The sequence below is a fragment of the Sphaeramia orbicularis genome, chromosome 13 (genome assembly GCF_902148855.1).
Source record: "Sphaeramia orbicularis chromosome 13, fSphaOr1.1, whole genome shotgun sequence".
Classification (NCBI taxonomy): Eukaryota; Metazoa; Chordata; class Actinopteri; order Kurtiformes; family Apogonidae; genus Sphaeramia; species Sphaeramia orbicularis.
Window position 1 is genome coordinate 31684792 of NC_043969.1, and position 20095 is coordinate 31704886.

At 40.2% G+C, this 20095-nt stretch overlaps 2 protein-coding genes across 3 annotated transcripts; both read right to left on the reverse strand.

The window, feature by feature from the left end:
- Positions 1-3013: 3013 nt before the first annotated feature.
- socs9 (suppressor of cytokine signaling 9) lies at positions 3014-6956 on the reverse strand. Its single transcript, XM_030151253.1, has 2 exons — positions 6826-6956; positions 3014-5071 (listed from the first exon to the last, which is right to left on the reverse strand). Exon 2 carries the CDS (start codon positions 4904-4906, stop codon positions 3278-3280), a length of 1629 nt encoding a protein of 542 aa, XP_030007113.1. The 5' UTR covers positions 4907-5071; positions 6826-6956; the 3' UTR covers positions 3014-3277.
- Positions 6957-7061: 105 nt separating this feature from the next.
- On the reverse strand, positions 7062-19749 carry samd4b (sterile alpha motif domain containing 4B). 2 transcript variants are annotated; one of them, XM_030151252.1, is made up of 13 exons: positions 19407-19749; positions 17589-18106; positions 16992-17432; positions 16076-16318; positions 15825-15934; positions 15415-15501; positions 14903-15176; positions 14555-14640; positions 13539-13654; positions 13077-13275; positions 12679-12805; positions 10531-10614; positions 7062-9921 (listed from the first exon to the last, which is right to left on the reverse strand). In XM_030151252.1, exons 2-13 carry the CDS (start codon positions 17782-17784, stop codon positions 9893-9895), a joined length of 1992 nt encoding a protein of 663 aa, XP_030007112.1. In that variant the 5' UTR covers positions 17785-18106; positions 19407-19749; the 3' UTR covers positions 7062-9892. The 2 variants fall into 2 exon arrangements, with proteins under 2 accessions (XP_030007112.1, XP_030007111.1); XM_030151251.1 differs by having other exon boundaries at positions 16956-17432.
- Between the last annotated feature and the right edge of the window lie 346 nt (positions 19750-20095).

Genomic DNA, 20095 nt, shown 5'->3' on the forward strand with positions numbered 1-20095 from the left:
GAAGAAAATCTCCTCCTTCAATAGAAGAAGGGGAAAAAAAGATCACCAAACAGGCACAAACACACTAAGTATGTGTAGCCAATCAGCTTTCTGCTTTGCTTGAGCATGCAGTCCCTCTGGGCCTGTTGATCCAAGCAGAGAAGTCCTCTTTTTCCCCCAGGGCCTGTAATACCTGCATGATGAGTGCCACGGCAGTGCCAGCTGCTGCAGCCGCACTCAGTCCTTCCATCTCTACACACCACACACAGAGAACAGTGTGTAAAGCAGCCTGTGAAACACACTGAAGCTCTTTAGAGCCACCTGCTGTGCTTGATGTAACACAACATTCTGCAGTGACACCAACATTGTTCATCTGTTTTCTTCCAAACAAAAAAGTTCCCATGTGCATAACTGGATATTTTCATTCCTTTCACTATACATTAAAATAGGTGACACATGTTCAGTTTTGAATAGTTTCTGGAAGTCTGTATGTGCAATGCTAAGTATCAGACACCTGTAACAGCATAATTATCAGTTCATTTCTAGAATGGTGATCGTTGATTAAAATTTTAATTAACTAGCCATTCTTGTGTAATCAATTAATTTTATTGCATGTATGTTATATTCAATGAAATTTTATGAATCTCTTTTCTTGAATGTTCACCTGACCAACCTTGGACAAAAATCACTTTTGCAATTAACGTAAATTGTTAATTACCTGTTGCACCACTAACTCGTGCCAAATTATGTAGCAATTTCCAGGAACCTTCCTATGACTTTCCAATTCCCATAATACATAATATGTTCATAATTATAGCAGCAAATAAGCCCCTTTGTGAGATATGGCAGGAAATGATGCAATCAATAAAATTATGCATTACATTGAAAAATGTTTCAGTCAAAAAATTGAATTGATTGGAAATGATACATATATTTATTGACCAAGAGGATACTGGATATCGGAGCATAGTATTTATGCCAGGAGATAAAAGACAAAGGCCTTGAGCTGTCAGTGGTCTGAAATTGCTTGTATATAAGGTTCATACTGTAGTGCAGCCCACACTTGTGTATGCATGACAGGTCAAATGTCTTCCATCCCAGTAAATCCCATTTCATAGTTCAGTTTTTTATAGCACCCTAGTTAAATATACAAAGGTCAAAGGTCCTAACTCTGCATATTGATTGCAGACTCTTCTGCTTCGGGACTGTTGTTTAAATTATGATGCTTTATTAGTGGATGACTTCTTGTCATGGATGATTTGCATCCTGCATATCAAATCGTCCATCTCGAGAAGGAAACTGTTTTCATGAGATGATCAGGAATTCATTCTCCACGCTTTCCCATTAACACAGTTGTCTTCTGCGATTATTACTTAGTGCACACTACAATTAGCACTGTGGTCTTTTTAATGTGTTTTCATTAATATAAAATGTACACACATTAATAAATTCCACAATTTGGTAAATTTAGCAATTAATCCTTACAAAGACTAAGTCTCACAAGCACAAAATGTCTGTCACTGTCTTTGCGCTGTGTTGTTAATATTTTGTTTATATTTTGTTTTAGCTGCACAATTAGTCATAATTGTAATGTCAGCCTGTGCAATCATAGTATCACAAAAGGCTATACTTTTCATGCTCAGTATGTGCCTGGTTGTATTTGGGATTCAGTGACACTAAGCAGGTGTACTATGTAAAACAAGTTAAATGAGTCACTATATTTGTTTTGATGTTTTTGTGTTTTTAGTACTAGTTCTACATATGTTTGAAAAATCACATTTCAAAATGACCTGCAACCTGAGCAAACAGACTCACATTTCAACACTGTTTAGTAATTGCTTTATGATCAGATCACGTAACCCTAATTCTGAAGAATACCAGTTTTACTGAAACTATCATAAAGGATTTGATCCAATTACTCCAAAGCCTGAATCAGTGTTGTTTAGTGCCTTTAATGCACTCTAATATGTACCAAACTAAAAGCATTTGACCTCAGTCTTGTGTGCTTCATCTCTTTACAGTTTCATCTCTGGCTAAATGATTTTGCTTTGCCGTGCATTTCTGACAGCCTTGATGTTGTGCTCAAAATACATCTTGCTTCTATCACTTTCATTGTTAATTAAGATTCATCGGTGCTAATCCACTATGGTAATTCTGTCACTGAACTGCTGGTATATGGAAGCGTACTGTGCAGACATTATCTCCTGCCTTAGCTATGCACAGCACGATGACTTTCAGCACACTTCTTTGGCTGTGGTCTTCACATCAAAAACAAACAACCCTGACCCAAACCTCCCCACATTAAGGATTATATAACAGATATATTAGTAAGGGGAAGTGTCGACTGAATAGCAGAACAGTCGGCTTTTAAGAAACTGTCAAGCTGTCAAAACAATAAATGAATGCCTGGTTTCTGCATTTGCATTTTGATAAGCAGCTTCACTTGCTCCTTTCAAGTTCATGATGGCCACATCTGATTGTTTACTTCAGAGATAATGATGACGACTGTATGCACTACCTACATGCATTTCAGCTGCATAAGACGAAACATAAATGCTTATAATGCAAAGGCTGAGAAACTGTGTAGGCGAGTGAGTATGGAGGATATTATCATAAGGCATCCATTTACTACAGGCTGTGCAACATCTCTGTTATTTGGCATCTTTCTCTACTACTGAATCAAAGCTAACATTGATCTGAAGGTTGTGACTTGGAACACATGACAAATGCGTCATCTGAAGCCTGCTTCTTTTACAGAGGAATGAGTAGCATTAGCATGTTCCTTTTCCCCCATTATAATCAGCCTTGGGCTCAATATGGAAAATGGTGATTAATACAGCAGACATTCCACACCTCGGTAACAACAAGAAAACCTCATCGGTGTGTGATCCACCTTCCCAGCACGTGACTGATGAGTAACTCCATTATAATCAACTCGATTCACACTAGGACACTTTCTCCCATTGTCAGATAATTAAGCTGATTTAGCCCCACTTCAAAACACAAAGAAGTACAAGGGTAACTCTCTGAATGGAAGGGATCTAAATAAGTTTGTTTAATTTAAGCATAAAGGACTTTGAGTGTGCAAGATCAGTGAGATTACATAGTGTTATCAGTGTAGTTTAGTACAATTGTTAAGACATGTACAGCAGGAAATAAAATAAATAAAGTACAGTGCAGTGGAGTGGAAGTTATTACAGCCAAATATAGTCAAGAACAAGCTATGTCATCATACTTTTTAATATTTTTTGCATAAAAACTGTATCTAATAGTTTGTTTTAGTCCTTTTTATTGTTCTTCATTCCCACCAAGTATCCATTCGCCGTACACGCACTCTCTGCTTGTAGTGGTATTCTTTGAGGTGCTTTTTCAAAGCATTTGGAATGGGAAGCATGTTAATGCCATCATAAGTGGTGCAGCTGCTTATAACCGCCCGGCAGATGTGCTGTAGACTAAAAGGCTGTGTGCGGTGGATGGGGTTGGACAGTAGGGGTTCAAAGAACATGCAAGAGTTGGGGTCTTTGTAGTGTTCCAGCAATCCTGTAACAGTAGGAGCATGAAAGACACTGGGGTCATGTACATCAAAGCTGAAATTGTGGTTCCACTGCTCAATACGTGCATGTAATGAACGGCCATAGCGGCGGAAGCTAACAGAAAAGAGGTAGTCTTCCTGTGCCGAGTCTCGAAGGAGGAAAGTTCCTTCAGGCTTTCCCTCGAGCAGCGTCTCAGCTTCATAACGGTCCATGACTCCCCAGTAACACGGGAGGTTGGTTATCTGCAGTAGGTCTGGAACTAAACAGTGAATGTAATCAATCTGAGTGTGGATGCGGTAACCATCGTGGGATTTGTGATGCTCAGTCTGTGGAAGTATGGCTCTAGATGGCAAGTTGGTTGCTGCAACTTCTGGATCAGTGTCACTTGGATCAGAATCACCTGTGTGGACAGAGGCTGACGCTGAGGCAACCACCTCATCCAGAGTGTCTAGACAACTCTGGAGCAGGAGCTGGTGCTGCTGCTGCCTCTGGAGGAGAAGCTGCTGTTGCTGATGAACATTGGCTCTGTCAGCCCCAGATAACTCATTCATACCATGTGCCAGTTTAGGGCCATGTTTGTACAGAGGGTTAATTTGTGCGGTGACTTCAAATGTGTGGATCTCTGCATTTGGTGGAGGCTCAACCCCTTGTTCAATGCTGATGCGCCTACGTTCCCGCAATTTGTCATCTACGTCCTCCACGACTGCTGCCATGGCTGAAGATGGGGCACTGCATACTACTGCAGAATCAAGCATGGGTGGCTGTGTAATGGGGGCCGTGTGTTGCTTAATGAGGTACCACTTCTGAGCCAGCTCTGATCCTACAGGGAACGGGCAGTCATCCAACATCAACTCACTGAGATGGATTTTACGCCTTGAGGAGGGACAGGCAGCTGATGATGCAAGAGTCTGTGAAGGTGGGGGTGTTGCCGCTGCACTGTGTGTTTTTATAGGGAAACACTGACCCATTGCATCTTGAATTTTTTGCCGTAGGGTGCGACTGCTGCTTGATCCCCTGCCCTCACCTTCAGCAGGTGCAGGTAACTCTGTGGCAGAGCTTGCTGTCCCCAGTCCAGGCCTGCCTGCTGCCTTCTCTTGTCCTAATAATGAGGAAGGGGCTTCCAAACCCTGCCACCTCCAGCTCTCCTTTAGTGTAGAGGATGATGACTGGTCCCTGGTCTCGAGGTCATTTAACAGCTCCCCGTACTCAAAGCCATCGCTTACAGGCCGCTCAGTTGCTGGTTCATGGGGAGCAAGTCCTTTTTTCTTACCTTTCCCACCTTTCCGTCCAACACCTGCATCCCGTCTCTCTTCCGACCGGCTCTGTCTCACTTTTGGACGGGCGCCCCGCTCTCGATCTTTTCCACGGTTCCCTGAGTCTTTTGGTAACGACATGATAGTGCAACGGGGACAGTTTGGCCAAAATATTCAACTCAAGTGAGTTGCCAATGGATGCCTTGCAATTGAAGTTAGCTTTCAGCAGGCAATTTTCCATTTACATCCCTTGTTGGAGAAGACAGCAGCCTTGTCCATGCATTTTGGTCAGAGAATTTAAGCCACCTGCAAAAGAAAACAGCTCTTTAAACACAATATTACAAAATAATTTGAGGAAGAAGCCAAAAGGACAACATTGAGACCTTCAGCTCTTCCAAAAGAAGTTCGTTTAACCGAGTCTGTGGTTTTTGTGTTTTTTTCTTCATCAAAGTTCAGCTAAGTTTGTCTCTCTCATACCTTTTAATAACATGTCAGTGGATTTAGTATTTATGCATAAGTGAATTTTCTCTTTTTAATTTGCAGAACAAATTAGTAGAAGGATGTTGGTGATACCCAGGGGTGACTCAAAAATCTTAATTTCTTTGTGTATGTTACTTTTCCATGAAAAAACCAGTAGCTATTTACCGCTCAGCATAATTAATGGCACAGAAACATTTTTTTTTTTAAAAGACAACTCATTCTCCTGGAAGTCCTTCACTCACATTCACACACATTTTGGTAAGTTTTCCCCCTCAAACAAAAACGAAGAGAGTTTGACTCCAATTGGACACAACACTAATAGCTTTTTATATTATTTTGGATAAGTTAAAGACAGGAACAGGTTACACAATATTTGAGTTAGTTATAATTGAGTTATTCTATTGGATGGCTCAGTACAGACTTTACCTGACAGTGAGTTTAATTCCTGGTATATCGAGAAACAAGGGAAATCTTACTCATCAGAATGTGTCTATCTTATGATCCAGTTAGAGAGTGAGGGTCAGCTCATAATAAATGAGCTTTGGTGCTGTCCATACTTATGGGGGATCATTCACTTTCTACACCAGGCCCTCTGAGCTCTGTGCTTTTGGTGTGGAAAGAATAAAAATACAGCCGTGTCATTTTAAAGCAAGGATGTGAAATCTGTATAGTCAAAAAGTAAAGTATTACTCAAGAAGTGCCAACAAAGTCTTTGATGGACTGCACATGCGTTTCTTCTGTGCCCTGTAACTCTGAAAGCTGTCCCCCTTTTGCCTAAATTGCCAAGATCTGAAGAATAGCATTTTATCAGATTCCTTTCTTATTTTCTGAAAATAGCAGTATTCTTCTCAACATGCAAGAGACAAACAATCAGAAGTGGGCAAAGATAAGGTCACAGATGCGATTTACTGGACAGTTATATTGATAAACTACTCTCTTTTCTTTTGAAGAAGCTTTGATTTCCTGAAAGCAACATTTGGAGCATTTTCTAACGCTTAAGTTAAATGTAATCAACATTTTAATTTAACCACACAGCAACATACCACAGATCAGACAGAGTAGTAGCTTAGCTTAGCTGTAGTTCAGAACTGTATGCTTTTTAAGTATATGGACAGACACAACGCAAATCATCTGTACTTTCGCCACAGATGTTTTTGTATTAACATCTTCTTTTTGTCCTATATAATTATGACCATTTGGTGCCAAGGGTGTAACGTTAGCTCTGTCCGATTGTAAGCAATGTATCACAACATTTGTTAACGAGATAAAGTGGGTGATCAAATAAAGCAAACCATTTCACAACTTTTCACAAGAACGTGAGATGATATCAGGTAACTTAGATATCTGCAGTATGTCACATACGCATGAAAATGAAACTGATTAGTATCTTTATTTTACAGCGAAACACTAAAAGCTTCAGTACCAATGCTAACGTAGCTAGCCAGCAGTTGTTTACAGTGGGCTGATGGCTACCCAGCTAGCTAGCTGTGTGCTAACTTAGATACTTTTTACTGTAGTGAGAAACGTAAGGACTCGCTCTATCTGGCTTTTCTCAAATATACCACAATCGGTCAACATACCCAGAGAGTTTCTTTGAGATTTCCCGATGGAAAAGCTTGTATTTCTTCCTTAATAAAGTAGTTAATGGCGTTAACAAAAAGGCGGCTGGCTAACATTAGCTTGATAAATTAACTGCTGAAACTGCGCAACCCGGAAGTAATTGCTTTTTTCCCGTCAAATGGAGTATAAATTACAAAAGTGACATATTTCGTTTAATTGTTGAGGTAAGTAAACAGACACAACGACAAACTACAAGTGAAGTTGCAAAAGAAGTGAACTCTTTATTTGGACTGTCAATGATCCGATGGATGCTGCACTTCAGACCATTCACACGAGTGACAGTAAAAAAGTATAAGCATGGGATGCAAAAGGTTCATAAAATATTAGAAAATGTCTGGGGGTCACCATAATTAAATATAAATTGTACAAGACATATATGCAATGTAGCCTTCAGCTGACTGCAAAGTCAATAAGTAAGCCTGGCAGGGACATTTACATGATCTTAGGACCACATGACACAGGCTCTGTACCTCCGAGCTGATGCATGGTATGTGAGAATACACCAGGATGATTTATGAAGTGCACTTCCCAACACATTTCATACATCACTGGAATGTAAACATGGAGTAAACATATTCCTTGGCCTGTTATTAGTGTTAGGTTTACTCGTAATCACATAATTTGTGGCTCAGATAAGCATCGTCATCCCCTGCTGCAACACTTGTACCTCTGTATCTATATGCAGTTAATATGTAGGCTATTCAAAGCTTCACAGAGGCTATGAAAAGGATAATCTGAGCCATATGTAACATAACACAGTTGATATACAGTATAGTGAATAATTAAAAATAAGATAGCTGAGACCTAAAGTTGTCAGCATTGTTAACTCACTGGACTCCTTGACGGGCATGAGTATGATGCATTTAGCAAGTCAGATCTATCCAAGAGCCTGCTCTGAAGAAAACCATGACTACACTACTGCTCAAAGACCATTGACCAAATCAACATGATGAGGATGCTGGAGTTGTGCATTTTAGGCACCACATGAATATTTTATCAGGACATGACAGCTAACAGGTGATCACAAGGCCAGGAAAGCTATTCTCTCGTCACTGCATGACCAGAAAAGCAGGCGTTGCATGCCTCATACAGGTATCACTTGGAAGAAACACAACTATTGACTCATGTAGAGTCTGTGGATGATGGGTAGAAGGCTTGCATTTGCAGGCTCTACCCGGCCAGCTCAAGAGTGAGACGGCTTCAGTTCTTTAATGTTTTACACAGTGAGACAATGGAGTATTCATGAAATCGCATAACATGAATTGGGCATTATCCCAGAGAGATGTAAACAGTGACATTTAGGCGATATAAACATACAACATTAGTTGCAAGATTTCTTCTCTCTAGCTGTTGGTGACACTAGGCACCATCAACCACCATGTCCTCTATCTACAACAGTGCTGTATTAGTGTGGCAAAACATGCGATTATAGAAAATAAGCATAAGTTATCAATATCAAGGGAGAGTAAAAAATACAATTGGAAAAAGATATCTGTAAATAACCATCTTTACTAGACAGACCTATGGCTCTGCTGAAATAAAATATGAATGGTTATCCCTGCCTTATGATACAACCAAAAGTGATCCAATAGTTAAGACCATATTACACATACATGCACCTCCGCTCTGCCACATTCAAAGACAGAGGCTATATAAGACAGTTTTTGAACACTGATACCACATGATAATGTTAGGGTTCTGAGAGTGAAACACACTGAGACACAAACAGAAAATATGGACATCTTCAAGCACCTTGAAAAGTATGATTCATCAAATCATCACATTGGCCATGTGAGGAAAGGGCGCTGCAAGGGTGAGGCGCTGCACACCAGAGCATTTATTATAAGATCAAGCTTCATTTTCCAAAGCCAATCATACGGGTGGCAGAGGGTTGAGATGGGTTTCATTTACTTTTCTCACCCTGCATTAGAGTGTAAATTGAAAACACTCTACCCCTTCGCTTTTATCAATTCAGTATCAAATCAGCTCTCCCACAGTACAAACCTCACCAGCCCTTATTCACCCCTCTGGGGATTCCTCGGCACAAAATGAGATTCATCATCATTTATGTAGTAGGGCATAAAATAACGAAACAAATTGCAGCTGGCATAAATTCTTCAAACTGCTTTTCTTTAGAAAAAAAAATTATACTTTTCTGTTTCCTTTCACTACAAATATTCTTCTCAAATTGACAATCTCACAACCCTTCTCTTTGGCTTTTTAAAAGTGGGAGGAAAGTCACTTTTACTATCACTAAGTGTAGGGCAAACAACCTAGACAAAGGGGTACGCCCACAGTTGAATTCAGCTTTTTTTTTCCTTAGTCCTTTTGGTCCTCCTTTCCTGTCTTTGCCACAAAAACATGTTCTCTGAAGAGGATATAAAGAACCAAGGAATGCTTCAACCAGCACAGGCCTTCACTAGTACTGGTTACTGAACAATTAGCATGGCCAGGACTCGTATTGATGTCCATATACCAGGACATGTCCACAAGTAGCGCCTTTCAATATTCTTGGGGCAAATTACAATTTAGTGCTAATATCAGAGATAATTTAATAAAAGTGCCTTATTTCTGGCTAGAAATTTTCTGAACCTACACATTATGTGGTGCATGGGGCTGTGGCTGTCAGTGTGTTCTGGAAAGAAGCCTTTCTCCAAGGCAAGAGGAAAAGAGGAGTAACTCACAGGGCAGAGCCCTTTTAAGACAGCACCAAATCCACTGTTTCCATCCAATTATGGCAAACTGAGTCTCTGCACTTCATGTCACAGTCCTGCATGTGACATGGAGCCGTTTACAGTTTACCATTTCTCTGTTCTGCAATATAATAATCATCTGTATTCCATTTTTAATAAACTTAGTTGTATATAATAAAGTACAAAAATATTAGAGAACATATACACAGTTTTTTTGTCATTTTGTAGTGACTGTTTTGCCTGGTTTACTTAAGCATACGTATATCTTTGTGCTGGGTGACGAGGAACCAAACAGGCCTCAACTGAAGTGTATTTCTTTTTTCCTTTCTTCTTTTCATATTGTTGATGTCCGGTCTGTTCCATCTGAGGGGGAGAATAGAAAAATGTGTTTCATGATGTTTAAAAATGTTAAAACATTTAGTTGTCTGGTGCTTATATGCAAAAATAAAAACAGTGCAATTTAAAGGAGTTGATGTATAAAGGTCTGGGGCCTCTGTCTTCTTCTCACTGCAAGAAGAACTTGTGCATGACTAGACTGATGATGATATAGAATCATATGGACATTATTAAATTTTAATAGACAGATACAACTAATGAAATATAAATTATACAAGTCAACAGACCTTTATATGTCTGGATATGGGAAGGTGTGTACATTGACAAGTCACTAAGTGTTACCTTTCATTTAGATGTAGACTTCAATGGAGCCTCTTGCTCTTGTAACATTGATGTAGTGCAGCTTGTGCAAATAATCATAATGTTTTAATGCCTGAGCAGTGAGTACTCCATTTGATTCCTGGCTGTCTGAACCAGTTGCTAACAATCATTTTCCTACTGTCTTTCCCATATTTTCCTATTGTAAAAAATTATTCTATAACATGATATACAACAAGGAGACACTTTTTTTGTTTTTAGCTTTTGAGGTTTGCCAGCCAGTGTTCCATTTAGTGCAGTGCTGCTGAGGACACTTACCCCCTAAGGCATGCTCTGTCATACTGAGGCACAGTGACTCCAGCGTGGGGTTGATCTCCAGGTCAGCACCTGGAACTTGGCATTCTGTGGAAATGAACAAAAATAGTATCAGATTAAGGACTATATTTACTTTGGCACTGTCCCAAAGCTGATAATATTCACACCATAACTTCACAAAAGCAACTGTTAGATATTGTCCAAAGAGGATTTTCCAAATTCACAAGGAAAAGAACAGTTTCTATTTTCATGCCACAAGTACGCCTTATCCAATTTGTGAGAAAAATAACCACTGTGAATGCTGAAAAATAACTGCTGTTACATTAATGTGATGTTCACATGGTTCCCTAGCCTGATGGCAATCTCAGACTCACATAACTGATATTGTACTGCATGAGGTAGTGTGTTAATGGCCAGACAAATTTAAGATTCATCTAAGCACCTATACTGCGAGTATACCGTGTATACTTTGTGATATACTACAGTCATTTATCTAGTGCAAATATCTAACACAGTTCCAATGGAAGAAATTCATGTGATTCAGTAGCTGTTCCTGGGCTCTCTACGGCATAACTCCATCTTCTATGGAAAAATGATTGAAAGTTCTGAAAGCTACTGAACAGATGTTTTGCTAAATTCTGCTTCCAATGCCAAGAACTAAATTTAACCTCAAGCTTTAATGTTCTTGGACATGCCAATAAGCATACACTAAAGCTACTGGTGCTAGACAAAGAAATCATCACCCTTAATGACCTTTCACACTGTCAACACTGGCCCATGCTCATTTCACATAAACTGACCGACATCTCCCAGTCATTAACAGATTAAGGAAGGTGCAGTGAAGTTGCAACTAAATAAAATATAGAGAAGACCTGGCCCAGAGTACTGTTACAACTTGACTCCAAAACATTGTTGGAGATGGAGTAAATAATAAAAGCTTTTATGGCCCCATCTACAAAACCTGTATCATGTCTTCCTTCCTCCAAGCCCACACATCTGGGAATCCTGAGATAGCCCACCATCTCATTGAATCATTAACCATAGCGTAACACAAAAAAAATGGGAGGAAAGCGAGGCAGAGCTCAATTTTACCCACTCATGCAGGAAATGCTGGAGCGTCATCAGCTGCCTTGAAGCTACATAGGAACCTGCTTCACAAAGCTGCCCCTGTGACATCCAATCAAGTCTTGACCCACCTAATGTCTACTGGATGCAGGCATCTTCAATTCACACTGCTGTCTCCCCTCTAGAGGAGTAATTTAAAGTAAAACCCCCAGCAGCCAACCGTAAAGACATGGTGGTCAGTTCTCAACAGATTGTCCAGTGTTCAAAGGTGGGGAAGGAGCTGACGCCCACCATGTGCTTTTGTTCAGCAGCCAACAGTGGAAAACATCACTGAAGCTTGTACTCTCAAAAGACGAAAAAGTAGATTAGTCCGTCTATCACAGTGGGAAAGAAGTGGATGCAGCCACAGTAGGGCTGGATTCCAGTCAAATGTTTTCAGAACCAATAAACCTACTAGGCACAACATGATTAAACTCAAATCTGTAGCAACTCTGATCTTTCGGCACCCTGGAATTTTACCGTTTGAGCCAGCTTTACAACATAAAAATATGCCTCTTTACCACAACTTGAATGAAATGAAAATGCATAAAATGTAACAGACACTCATGAGATCTACTCCTTAGATACTGCCCTTCGGTATCAAATAACAGGACAGTATCTTGATGGTTTCTAACTAATTTGGCTGGTATGGGGAAATGTGGTGACAGGGTGAAAGTTGCCAAGTTAATGCTGTTGCTCTTATGAACACAGTAAAAAGCTGAACTTAATGAACATTTGTGTAACAACAAAATTTACTGAGAAGTCTCATCAGTACAACTTACTAAGCACAACAAAAGCAGTGCCAACTTTTGCAGCTTGTAAAAACTTCATATCGGCCATTTCCAAAATATCCCACACTTTTTGATCACATTAGTTTAGTTATCTATGACTACTTAACCAGGCAGAAATGGAAATGTTATCACCATGCAAGGTAAGCAGTGTGAGTGTCACCAAATGTATGCATAGTATATAACCATGCCGAAACAATGTGCAAGTGTGTGTTCCCATTTTAACGAAGGTTGAAAGAGGCTTGACCTCAAACAATACCTTGCTGCTGGAACATGAGCATGGTCTGTGGGGAAGTGTGGACAGGGAGTGAGTGGGTTCGTTGCACAGAGCTGCGACTCTGACTTGGCATGCTGTTACTGCCTCCAGGGTTGGCAAACCACAGGCTCTATATGAGGGAAACACAAGTTCTCATTACTCAAATGTCACTTATGCAAGGACATTGACACGGATTGTTTATCTTTCAGCCAGGTCATTAAAAACAGGAGCCCTTCCAGCTACAATAATGAACCAATCCATATTAATAATGTGATAGCTTAACCTGTACTGTCTTGTGTATGCTGATTAGAATTCTCTAGTTTTGTTTTCACTAGTTTTCTTTATAAAAACACATGTTTACTAAGGTGGATTAGAGCTTGTACAATGACAGGAATACTCACTTGTCTACCCTGGCCTGCTAGTGCTGGATTAGTGAGTGTGTGGCGTGGAGATGCCCCACTGATTCCCCCAGGACTCAGAAGACCCATACGTCCAGCTGGAAGTCCCCGAGGTGTCATCTGGAACTGCCTTTGGCCTCGCCGCCCTACACCTCCACTCACAGAACCTGCTGTGGGGAGGGAATTAGACCCATATGTCCAGCTGTAATAAAAACAGACAAAATGTTGCATCAATGGGAGCCAAATCAATTACTGTCAAAAAACTGTTTCTGTGCTGCAAAATACTTCATATAAATTGATAGGCATTATCTGAATGAGAAAGAGAGACGGAAAAGAGAACGGCGTAGGGAAAGAGAATCAAAGGATAAGTCAGACAGGAGAGATGAGAGCAGGGAGAGTGTTACATTCAGCTATTGTGACATCTCCCCTGCCAAAAAGAGAGATGAAAGGCAAAAGAGGGCTCACCCTTTCTGTCGGTACACAGGCATGTCCAGCATAGCTTTCCGAGGGAACAGGCGGAGTAGTTTGAGGACCTGCTGCTTCCAAGAGACCAGCCTTTTCTTATGAGTTTCTGTAAAAGCCTGAAAAACACAAAACGACAGCATAAGAGAGAAGGCCTGAGATTTTCAAAGAGCATCTGAGACAGTAGGTGAATTCATGACTACGAAAAGAAAAGGCCACTTTTCATTCTTAATTTCAAGGAAAGAGTATGTCTGTCTGCAATATTCAATATACATTTAGCTAAGATTTTAAGATTTTAATGGTAGTACTCTTAATAATCCAGTATTTCAGTGTGGCTGACAACAGTTCTTTTTCTAGCACAAAACCTAAACCTATTTTTAAGAGAAAAAAGAAACAAATTCCAAGCAGGATTAACATTCCTTTTCTTCTTTACTTTAAGCTTTATTATATTATTATATATAATTCAGTTATAGTATCATTCATTCTGTATTTTAAGTAGAAATGGAAATGTAGAACTTTATCCATGACAGTATTTTTACAATGTGGAAGTTGGCCTGCTGCCCCACAAGTTACAGGATAATGATGAGCTACAAGCAGGCAGCTGAAAACGCTGCATTTTATTTGCAATGGACTTGAACTGCACAGGTAGAGAATTTAATGTACTAAAGCAAAAGGCGTTGTCAGAATGTGATAAAATGTGTTAGATAACTTTTTAACCAATTAAGCGCATGTTGTTGGACAGTGGGAGGAAGCCAGAGTACCCAGAGGGAACCCGTTCAGATGTGGGAGAACATGCAAACTCTACACAGAAGGGTCCTGCCAGCCGGTGGTGAAATCGAACCCAGGACCTTCTTGCTGTGAGGTGACAGTGCACCACCGCCACACTGAAACTACAGTCTTTACTAATTTAGTAGTGGGAGCTGTTAATGGTTTAGGTGACCACCCCTACTTTAAGCTCTTTCTTCTGTAGTTCATTTATTAGTAAATAAAAAAAAAGAAACAGATCTGAAGCCCCTCACCTCATGTGTCAGACATTTCTCAATAAGTTGGAGGTAACAGCTGATATTCTCCTCATCTGGCCTTGACACCAGCAGCTGGGTGCACACTGAAAGAATATATCCACTGTTAATAAATTATGATTTTTGTTTTACATGAAACAGATGAACTTTACTGATCCAAAATGGGAAATTAATGTCGTGTAAATCACTTATGTCATGCAGGACTTTATAACATACTAACTTCATGACAGTATTTTGTATTGTTGTTAATTGGACTTGAGTATGCTAACATAACAAAATATGTTCTCTATGGAAATAAATAAAGCAAGTAGCTATGTAGTCTAAAATCTAATGTTTAATCTCACTCACCTTTACCCATGACACGAGTGAACTGTCCAGCAATGTCACCATCTGAGATGGGTGTGGCTGAGGAGTCTCCATCACAGGGAGGTGGGTTATGAGACTGGAAACCCTCTGAGGCATTCTCTTTATCTGCTCCTGGCTTTGTTGTTTCTGAAGGGGATGTGGTTGTGTCCGATGTGGTCTGTGACACACTGGGTGGGGCGTAGGCCTTGATGGGTGTGATGATGATCTGTTGCAACTCTTGGAGGGCATTACGTAGGTTTCCTCCTTCCAAAATATCCTGTTAAGAAACCACAACATTAGCTTTACCTGAATATACACCCTAAGGCTATGTGCATCACGCAAAGAAACAGTGATTTTGTTGAGGCGGAGATGTAGTGTCATCTGCGTAAAAAAAGTTGAACCTAGATCAAAAGACTCACCGAAGGACATTACTCATCAGCGTGAGTAAAGACGCATCCAGACAAAAAAAACTATTGGCCCTTCTTTACAGGACAATATCCTCTCATTTGAATTACCTTCTCTAATGACCGGAGGACACTCTGTCTCTCTCGCAGCTTCTGGATACTCAAGGCAATCTTATGCCGTGCTCCTTTAGTGACATTCTAAAGAGAAGAGAGAGACAACATAACAAGCGGGCATGAAAAGCAAGCAAGTCAGTTCCTGTGGGAACACTGGGCAATTTATACAGTTACTAAATAACAAATCTAATCACCATCTGTTTCATTAAAGCCAAGGGGCAGAGGCAAAATCGCACCATTTGTATGTGTGACTGGTTCTGCATAACTGTAGGGTGCATTGCTTAATTTCATGCCTCATTGAGAGTTGATGTATCATCAGGTTTGAGGACAGTAATGTTCACAACTGATAAGGAGGGTGGAATAATCAAAACCTGGTCCAAGTGTATGTAAAAGAAAGATATTAAAACCTGTGACTCCAGATGCTGCTCTGTGAGAATCATCATCTCTTCGTAGGTCATCTGGGAGAAAAGTGATGCATATTTATGAAGGCGGAGACTCTTCAGCCATGCAGGAACATCTTAAGTACATACACACACCAAGGGACAAAAAAGAGCAATGTTACATTTTGTTTCATATTACCACAGCTTTTGGCTGTGCATGGCTTTTACCTACGCCAAAAATCATCTATTTGTGTGCCTTTAGCTTGGTGAACTCTGACCTTTCATGCCACTACCATCCTCCTGAAAGGTGTTGCGTGTGGAGCCCTGGTCTTCTGTCTGTTCACTGCCTGAAGAGGCCACACTGCTTTGAGGAGAAAGGGGAGCGTGATCTGTTGGAATGAAAGCCTGCCGACCCCCTTGGTCATCTGGGCTAATCCACTCAGAGCCACAAGCTTGGGGACTTGAGGGGATAACTGACATTGACTTCTTCAAGGGGCTTGGCTGCATCTGCCCAACCAGACCTGCCATGAGAAGCAATTTAGGAAAAGATAGGTGAGTACTGCTCTAAAATTTTGTGTTGACAGAGTGACAGAGTATTACAAAGCCAAGCCACATTTATTTATGCACTACATTACAGATGACGGGCATATACTCATTGTACTTAAAAAAAGTAAATGCTACACATGAAAAATATACAGCTACAGCAAACAGATAATAAAGAAGTATTACTTATATAAAATATAAAAGATACAATGATATCAATTACACATTAACAAGGGAATAACATAGGTTTTATTAATAGTAGTAAACTGAGTTTTACCTTTCAACAGCTAACTTTTAGCCTAACTAAAAGTACGCTATGTAAGGGAAAAAAATACTTTGCTTTGAAAAGACAACAGGTGTATCAAACTTTAGCTCACCTAGCCCACATGGAATGGGACCATAATGATGAAAGGTATCATAAACTGATCTTGATATTATTCTAAGTATAATGAGGATGTCTTTACGTGATAATCCATGGCTAAGACATCGTGAAGAAAATGAACACTTCAAAAATTGAAGGGGTACACCCATCATGGTCGTATAGGTCCTATTAACACTTCCCCCTCTCCAATATTCTCCCCATTTGAAAACTGAAAGGAAAACAACAAACATTACCTGCATTATTGCTGTTAATGGGAGAGGACATCCCACCTGGGAAAGGCATGTGTCCATTTTGGCCTGCCGGAGACGTGTTAGATGAACTTGACTTGTCATGCCAGGCGTGGGCCGGGTCCAGGGCCTCAGCAGAGCTGGGCCACTCATCTGAGCCCTGGCGTGGGTGGTAGGGGCTGGATGGTGCTCGGGAGGTGGGTGTGTAACCGCTGGACAAGTGCTCCTCCAGGTGATTTAGCCACATGGCCAGAGAGGTGCGGTCATCCAGTGTGGTAGCAGGGTGGATGAGCGCATAGGACAACAACTGTCTACTTTCTTCCACAAACAGACTACTCTCAATAGTGTGACTTAAAACCTTTTGCAGCAGCTTCATATACTCGCATTTGGCCTCACTGTTGCGTGGCTGCAGCAGAGGCAGGTGGGATAGTAGCAAGGACACCACTTTTTCCTTTGGCTCCTGGTGCCACTGGCTGACTATAGCTAGGGACAGACAGTTAAAAGACAGTTTTACCAGAAAATCATCATTTGTTATAATTGTAATTAAAGCTTCTTCAGTATTGCTGAAATTAAGAAATCTAAATGTAACTGAACTATTATCAATCAATACTGTGTTAAAAAAAAAAAAAAGTCAGCTACCTGCATTGTTGGCCTCAGCTTCTAGTATGTGGATCTCTGTGCAGTCTGCCAGCCAGTGTTCAAGGCAGATGTGTAAGAAGCGAGCTTGGGTGCGGGAGACCCTCTTTAGGAGGGACAACAGTGCCACCGTCTGTTCACACTCATTCCAGCCCTTGAACCAGTCCGTAAGGATACCTACCTGGTCTCGGAACATCATGGCGTGTCTCCTTGGTAAGGAGAACGGTAAAATGTGGATGCGGAGGGGTTTTGAAAGACTGCTTTCTCACACAGACAGGATCTGTCTAACCCCGCACAGCGGGGTTGTATTTGCAACAGTCCCGGGATCCCCTCAGACAGGACCGAGGGGCCCTCACATGGTTCAGGTACAGGAGAAAATGCAGACAGGGATTCGTGATGATTTTTGGAGCAAGTCTTCTGGGTTGACTTTGACAGTATGAGTCAGTGGTAGTTGGTGGTGACACCAGCAATAAAAATGTTTTTTTTCACTCTGGCATATTCAGGATCACATCATCCATGCCCTATTAAATGAAAACACAAATCAAGAGAAAACATGTTTCATTATTACCTAAAGTGCATAGAAATAATGAAATGATCTGATAACTTGCAAATTTCTAATCACCCCAGTAAGTTTTCAATAGATTTGAGTTTGACTGCCAGATTTTTAACGAAATATCAAGAATATATAGTTCAACACATGAATATACACAGCACACTTTGATTACTGAATTCTTAAATGTTGACACACAAGCAGAACTACTCTAATAAATGCTCTTATTTAAATGAAAAAAATTTTTCATCAGTTTTATTCCTCAAAATACAAATTGCAGATCATGAGCTACAGGTGGAGTGACACTATCCAATTCATTAGTGTCAGACAGAAAGGTATCTAAACTATTTCACTAAAATGTATTGAATAATAAATACAGCATTCACATAGATAGTAATCAAATACAATGGCTAATTTAACTTTTTGTATATGAATGGCAATTAAAAATTTTACACATAATGTATGTTATTAACACCTCAAACATTTAAAGCAAAAATATGCGGAGTAAAAATCACTGAATGTTTTGTAGTCTGCACTGTGACCTCAATAATCATATTATATTATAGTTTAAACTTAAATTTATAACCTGCCAGTTCTGCTTTAGCAATAATTCTCCCACTGCTTGACTCATGCCATGATGAAGCCGCAAGTCATTCGCAGTATAGGTGTGCCAAATACAGTTCAGGTCACTAAGACTAAAAAAAGCTACACTATCCAAATAATATACGCTATCACAGATGCACGGTATTTAGGACACCGTAATACACCGTTTATCTACCGCTGGTATCATTTGGAGCCAAACACATTCGCTTAAGTCTCAGCGTAACGTTACATGTCAAAACTATTAAATCTGCCAGCACTGCAAAGAGTAGCACCTGTAACATTGTGAACTTTAATTTTATGAACAAACCCAAGAGACTGGCTGTATGGTCTAGTGAGCAGGCTGTTGCATGTATAATCCCAGCGCGTTTTATTACGTTTAAACAAGGTAACATAACATTAAAACCGGCAGCATATAGCATTACGTAGCGGTTAGCCTGCGTTAGCTCGATCGGCCTAGTCAATGATGAGGGATTCGGGATTTGTATTGTTTTTCGTTGACGCTGTTGCTGCTGGTATGCCGCTTTTCTTCGTTCTGTACAAAGCATTTGCGATATAAATATAGACATTCTAGCGAAGTACGAATTGATAAAATGTTGTGGGTTATTAACTAGACAAAGTTAAGTGAGCAAACATGTACAGCCAACGGGCTCGAAAGGTTTGTTGTTTACCTTTGTCAGTTGTCACTGGTTAGCGAGCTAGGCTAAAGTGCTAATACTTAGCTAGCTCGACGGTAGGGCAGGGAAGGCTAAGTGCTAGCGCTAGCTTTGCTGATAGCAAGTTTTGCTAACAGATGCAATAACGTTAGCTTAGCTGAAAGAAGCGTAGATTTCGATCCCATACGTGGTATTCCTCAAGGGTTTTCCAGTATAAAAGCAAGCTTCCGCGGTTTCAGATACACCATGTTAAAGAATGTATATACAAAACTGTTTATTGCAATACAGAAAATAAAGAGTGTACGCCTGGAGAAATCTACTTCGATTTTGAGTTGACGTAAGACGTGGGCGCAACGTCATACGTCTTGACAGACGTATTATTTTGTTCCGCCCTTCCATGTTTCCCATCCTGCCACTTAGAACAGGGAAAATTAAAAACCATCATATTTTTGCTATTCCAAATACCACCACCCTCATATCTCTATACATTTTAACAAATCGATTTATCGATTTTGAGGTGTTTTTTTTTTTTTTTTTTTAGAAATGACAACATCTCGTCTATTAGCCTACAACCGCTAAACAACATATAAACATCAAATTACATTGCGTAGAGGCATGCCACTACACCGGAGCTTATTTTAAAATCAGCAAGCTAGTTAATGCTCCTGAGCAGAACCTACAGAACAGGTTGATGCAGGAACATC